This window comes from Acanthisitta chloris, unplaced genomic scaffold, assembly GCF_000695815.1.
Source record: "Acanthisitta chloris isolate BGI_N310 unplaced genomic scaffold, ASM69581v1 scaffold33873, whole genome shotgun sequence".
Lineage (NCBI taxonomy): Eukaryota > Metazoa > Chordata > Aves > Passeriformes > Acanthisittidae > Acanthisitta > Acanthisitta chloris.
In genome coordinates this window covers 21377-27944 of record NW_008667117.1, presented here as the reverse complement: position 1 = coordinate 27944, position 6568 = coordinate 21377, and the positions used below count along the sequence as shown (strand labels likewise).

The window sequence follows — 6568 nt, the reverse complement described above, 5'->3', positions numbered from 1 at the left end:
GCAGGAAAAGGTTTGTGTGGCCACTGATGCTGTTCGCATCAGCAGCCCCCAAGGGTTGAGCTATCCAGTGCTCCCTGCCTTGATTTACGAGTCTGCCTTGTTTTCCTGCTGCAGCTGTAATGTGTAGCATTTCTGGATGATGACAGATCACAAGTATAACAGGAGAGGAGTAAAACAGCATAATGAAATTTTATTCTGAAAATATGGCAAGAGTCTAAGGCACTTCAAACATTTCAATACACATGACTAAAGTGAATGTGACATGGTAATAGCATTCCATAAATACGCACTGAGAACTACGCTCAATTCCACTCAAGGGGAATATACAGCTGGTACTTCTAATTTTACTCTCCAATAAACATGTTTGGAGCTTACAGACTGACACAGATAATAAAAATATGGTAACAGGACATGTAATTCTTCATGTAGATTTTAATTATTAAGGAATATAAAATGTTGAAAATACTGTGTGAGTTAATTTATAGATACTAGTATCTTTTATATAAAAAGTTATACATTATCCCCAATTAGCAACAACTTATTTAGTGAACTTCAGACCTGACAAGAGGGTCTATCCCCAATACCTACCCACTCACCCACCAGCTCAAGATCCACGGAGCTGACTATATAAGCAACTGCAACTTTGGAATTTCAGAGTAATTAAAACAATCAAAATCATGTTGGAATTAAATTTATGAGAAGTTTACTGTGATAAAGCCTAGGCACAGTATATATGTTTTAGAATGACTAAAAAGAAGCCATTGGGACACCCCTGCATGGATAGCTTTAGAAGTCTTAGGCTGCACAAAACACAGGAAAGGATAATCTATAGCAAAGAAAAATGGGATTTACGGCAGTGTACAGAAAGACAAGTAGGTGAGCAAAAGAACAGTTCTGGCTAATGTTCTCTGCTGAGCACTACTTAACAATATGCTTGCTTCAAGTTTACAGTTTTCTATCTTTAGCACTAGATCTCTGCTTTCACTTTGCTGGTGAGTTCAGGCACAAGACAATTACATTCAGTATCTGTCTCAGTAAAACAGTAACATTTAGCAGCTTAAAGATGGCATAGAGATTTTTACAGATATTCATGCACTACTACTCAAATGTGGTTCTGTGGGTGGGACCAGGAGATGTTCTTCTGCTAAGCCTAGGAGTGCCCTAGAAAAGAAGAAAGAACAATTAATCGAAGAGAAATTATTCCAGCTAGCCAAATGAGAACACAGCACTCGCAATTACTCTGTTCAATCCCTTGCCTTTAATTCTACAGATTAATTTTTATTTATTATTTTTTAATTTTAGGAAGAACAGTGCCAGCTTTCATACAGCCTGCTAACTGAGAGTTCATGTTGTCTAGACAAGTGAGATGTTTAGCAGCAGTTTATCAGGAAAGTGAGTCAGGGCTTGAGAAGAGGTGGATAGTTGCCAGAACACCTGGGACAGCTCTAAGGCCAGAAACAGCTGTGTTTTGGTGACCAGGTCAATACTTAGCACTACAGTGATACAACAGCACCTCTGCACACTAGCCACAGTCAGTGAACCTTGCTAGTCAGCTATCTGCACCTCTAGAAAAAAGGGAAGAGGAGAAGTATCCCTCAGCCATGGTTCAACCTTCTGCAGTCAACCTGTGTGTTAAAAAGTACATTTCACTTACCAGCACAAAAATTATCCTGTGAATAAACTCAGAATTTCATGTGCTGTACTGCTGTACAGCTGCCACAGGGTTCATTTGCTGTTTACATTTTACTATTATGTTCAGGGGCGGCAACCTACAGGGGCTGTGTACTAACCGGTGACTGGGTTTTGGAAAAGTTGACGTGGGCGTAAAGGAGAACTGCTATGTCCTTATGTCCAGCTTCCAGGGCTATTGAAAGTGCTGTGCTGCCATCCTGAGAGAAGAAAGGAAGAAACAAGAGAATTACTGCTTGTATGCATTAACAGGTATCTTACAAGCCCCATCAGACCGCAGAGAAGGGAAGTTATGGAGACCCTACTGCTCATAGAGAGAGTTAGGTTAATTTATAGTCTTGTTTCATTTCTTTTATTATAAGCCTTGCACTGCTGTTTTATGAGGTAGTCCAATTGTCAGAGGCCTCATAATTTCTCTCAACGAGGAGTCTCGATTATTGCTGAGGAAGAATGAGCACACCATTATCATAATAATGTTACATGTAGTGCTGTGTAAGACCAGTGATTTCAGAAGATTGGGCTGCCTGAGACAAACTACAATGTCTGTAATGAGTGGAAGATAAGGGAGGGATAAATGCTAATCAAATATAGTAATTACTGTGTTACAATAATTGTTGTGTCATAGCTCCTATTAACACTAAGAGAAGTTGCACTCATGATTCCAAATGCTTCTGGATGGAAGTCTAACTACACACAAATGGAACTGCCTGGTCAAATACTGTCACCTCAGTTTCTCAGAAGATGCTACTGCTTTCAGAAACCATAGTTGTTGAGGGTGCTAGAAGCAAGAAGTGATTTTGCTGAAAGGGTAATATATTAATCTACAGTTTTCGCTTTAGAATGTGTTTGGTCCAGAAGAAGCAGATATCAGCCAACTTGTGATATGAACCTCTGTCTCACTGGTTGGCCCACTGCCTGGCTTTTGGCTCTTCTGTACAGAAGTTTCTACAATAATGCCAGTATTTGAAATGTCCTTTCACAGAGATGGAGCATCTATTCCAGCCACTGCCATAGAGGTGGTATTGGAGAGGCTGGCACCAGTTTTTAAACTGTAAACCCTTTTTCCATCATGGGACACAATGGACAGCATCCATATGGAAAGTCTTCTTATGAGACTATTGGAAGCAATTATATATAAATCTAATTGTCCTGAGCAGAAGGGGAGCTAGAAGAGCTGCCCACTATAATGCAATATAATGCACGACAAATGCACAACAATCATTCCACAGTCAACACAAGTTCTTAAAGAGAGATGCTGAATCAATGTCAGAGTGGCACACATTATTAGAATGATGCCCTGCTTACTACTGACCATGCTGACTGGAAAAGCATCACTGTGACATTCACAATAGCTAGGAGAATGCTAAAAATCTCAATCTCACAGCACAGATAAGCCCATTATAAAATGAATAAGCAGAAGTCAGACTGTGCTTGGGAAACAGTATCAAACTGGGAATAATTAAGTGTGATGTCCCCTTAAAGACTTTAATTGTTGATTTCATGACTAATAGTGCTAACAGCATCCAGACTGCAGTAACTTAGATTGCCCCTAGAAGTGTTTGTTACACTAAGGTCTTCTTACATTTTCCCCTCTAGGCCAACTGTTACACACCACTAGCACCATTAGGCAATTGAACTGGCTCCTGCAGCAGGTGAGGGAATGAAGAGAAACGATGTCTCTACCTCCCTGCATCAGCCTCAACAAATAACCACCCAGTGCCATCCAAAATCCCAAACCCAGGTTCCATTTTGGTGCTCAGTGGGTAAAGCAGCAGAAAGAGTGGAAAAGTACCCAAGAAATGATGTTGTTAACAAGAACACAGTACTGGCAAAAAAACAGCTAAGTCAACATTTTCAAGTTGGAGTAGTGTATAGATCAAATTGTCTGGTAACAGTGTAGGCTGCAATGACCTTTGCAAACAGGAAATATTCAAGTGTCTCACTTGGCAGTGGACTCAGAGCCTGTATCTGTCATTGTCAGGACAATGCAGCTTCATGACTGAGACCAAACCCGTACTCTGAAAAGTCATGTGGCAGATACTGTGTGAGCATCCTGTCAAGATACATGTAGGGCTGATGTTTGCCACGGACACAGAAAAGCAATACAGCAAGGCCTTAAGTGACCAGATAAGGTCCTAACTGAAAACCTCCTGTGAAAAGGAGATGGAGTGTGAGAAGGGAAGATGTTTTACTATGAGCTAGCAAATGTCTTTTTCTGTTCTGGCCACTAAACACCTGTAGCTAATCACAGAAATTGCTACAGGGTAGGTCTGTTAGAAAAGTAAAAATACTAGTCAAATAATCACAGCACTTGCGGCCATTAAGCTGGAGATTCACGTGGTTGTACTTTGGCACTCTGAGTCACAAACTGGCACAAGATTTCAGAAGCACTGTCTGGAAAGGCAACTCACATTGTCCTCCAGGGTGCCGTTACACCCAGGCTGAGCCAGCAGAAGTTTAACAATCTCTACATGTCCATGCTCACTAGCACACATCAGAGCTGTAGAGCCCTCGTCATCTTGGATATTGACATCTGCACCACAGGCCAGTAAAGCTTTAACCATGTCTATCCGGCCATGACTCACAGCTAGCATCAGTGCAGTCTGACCAGCCTGCAGGGAGAAAAGAGAAAACCCCAAAAAACTATAGACACAATCAGTGACGAAGCATGAACACTTATTTTTTTGACACTGTGCTGCTTCTGGGGAAAAAAGTGTTGTTACTTTGAACGGCGCTCTCAAGGCTGCGATTTCCATTATTTAAATATCTTTAATGCATCATATATCCCACATTCATATAGATATTTATTAAATTAATAGAAGATATCAGATCTATTTCCATACATCTGTAGTGCTTTGGAAGGAGCTAAATGCCGCAGAATTTGTGAATGCCTCCCAAAATTCAGTAGTAGTTCCTTCATAAATATTCAGCATTCGTTTTTAGTAGAGGTCCAGACCTGAGGCTTAATGTTCTTCCACAGCTCCATTTTGTATTCAGCAATCAAAAACACACACACAAAGACCACATATGGTGAAAGCAAATGAATGCAGAAGCTGAACCACTGATGGAGGTATGGGACTGTGGAAGGAAAGATAACAAGTCACAGGAGTGCGAACTGTGGCTTGTGAACCATTTGACTGACCTGGCTGGCTTTAGCATTCACGTCCCCACAGCTGAACAGTTCCTCCACTATCCTCATGTCCTTCTCCACTTCCACAGCTGCAAGCGCAGCAAGCATGATGGGGGTATAACCAGCCTTGTTCTGATGATTTACGTTACAGACATCTGCAGAGGGATGACATAATTTCTTTGGAAAGCAAGAATTCAAAAAGCAGTAATTGTGCTAATCAACTGAATAAACTGTTAGTAGAGCAGCCTATAAAAAGAAAAAGCAGCAACTGCTTTCATAATGGAAGCAATTCAAGGGAAAGTGGAGAAGAAAAAAATAAACAAGGGAGCTCTTGAGACTGAGAAAGAAAGGAATTCTTTTCTACTATTTGTACAACACAAGGAAGAGCACAAATCACTTTATATGCCATCATTTAGTGCTTTCTTTGTGCATTTTTTTTTGTTTTGTAAAAGCAAGTGGTCTGAAATTTGACATGACCATCAGGGTCAAGGGTCTGACCCCAGACATACTGTCAGGAGAGTCTTTAAGCTCTTCTCCTAAGGGCATCCACACTGCAAACCAAAAGGGTCCAGCAACATGGTCAGTGGAAAAGCTATTTCTCCTCAGTGCAAACATTTTTCTGTAATTGGTGCTATTTTAGAGATCTGCAAGTGCAATTCAACATGTTTTGGAGCTGCCAAAAGAAACCCTTTAAAGACTCCTTCCAGTTCTACAGTGTATTTGACCGTGAAATAAAACAACTCTGGGAACAAATACAGTCATGTCCTCTGACCAGTGCCAGCAACTGACAACAGTTCTCCTATTTGTTCAGCTCTTACCTCCAGTCTGTCTCTGTTCCTAAAATTCTGCAGATTTTCAGCAGGGCTTATTGGTTTGCCAGGCAGCAGGGTTTTCACTGTGCTCCTCGCATTGAAAAGCAAGGACTCAGACTTATGTAAACAGTATGCTGAGACTAGGGGTTAAATTGCACCACAGATATCTTAATATGGTTAAACCACAATAATGTGCCACAGACATCAGTGATGTTACCTTATAACCAGTAGCCCAATATTACTTTCAGAAGTCACTTCTGTGAAGCCACTGAAGCCACAGAACAAGACACTCTGCTACATGTATTACATCTTAAGTAACTGTCCATCCTGAGTACTTATTAGAAGTGATGCACTCCTATCCTGACTAAACTACTTCAGCAGAGTGCTTGCTGAGGTCACATCTCAGCTCCTTTTCGGTATGGCTACTGCTTAAAACTGTTCTATTTGTTCTCTTGGTGACTCTGCTTAGTAATATGGAAGATTCTCTCACCTTGTCTGCTCTACCCACCAAACACACAGACATGGAGTTCTTGAACCAAGAATCTGCCTGTCATATAACCACACTGCAAAGTTGATCATAATGACCATTCAGACACAGTCCAGAGGAAGACTGTTGAAACCTGAAGAAATCTGCCTGTTTGCAGTATTTCCCAAGTGCTGCCACATGCAGTGTTCTTTTGCACACCTGGCACTAGTCATGGTTGTTGAATTTTATGGTTGACACCCTTGGTGTTCATAGGCATACATTAGCTGCTGCAACCTGCAGGTGTCCTGACTTCCAGCAAGAAATAAGCATGTTCCTGCTCCCCTGAGATACCTAAGGAAGCAGAGAGGCAGTTCTCTCCCAGCACCGCTGTGCTGCAGAGCCAGTCTGCTGCATTTCACTGTGCTCCTGACATTCTTTGCATTCCCCTGGTGTGACTCACTCTTCCCAACA

The 6568-nt window shown here is 41.4% G+C and overlaps 1 protein-coding gene across 1 annotated transcript in view; it reads right to left on the bottom strand.

Annotated features, from left to right (window-relative positions):
- Positions 1 to 330: 330 nt before the first annotated feature.
- KANK1 (KN motif and ankyrin repeat domains 1) overlaps positions 331 to 6568 on the bottom strand; it is a 26967-nt gene continuing 20729 nt past the window's right edge. The window contains exons 7-10 of the mRNA XM_009072392.1: positions 4832 to 4974; positions 4101 to 4301; positions 1791 to 1889; positions 331 to 1161 (exon numbers count right to left, since the gene is read on the bottom strand). Coding sequence (XP_009070640.1) covers positions 1099 to 1161; positions 1791 to 1889; positions 4101 to 4301; positions 4832 to 4974 — 506 coding nt within the window. The 3' untranslated portion in view covers positions 331 to 1098. The remainder of the gene's footprint in view (positions 1162 to 1790; positions 1890 to 4100; positions 4302 to 4831; positions 4975 to 6568) is intronic.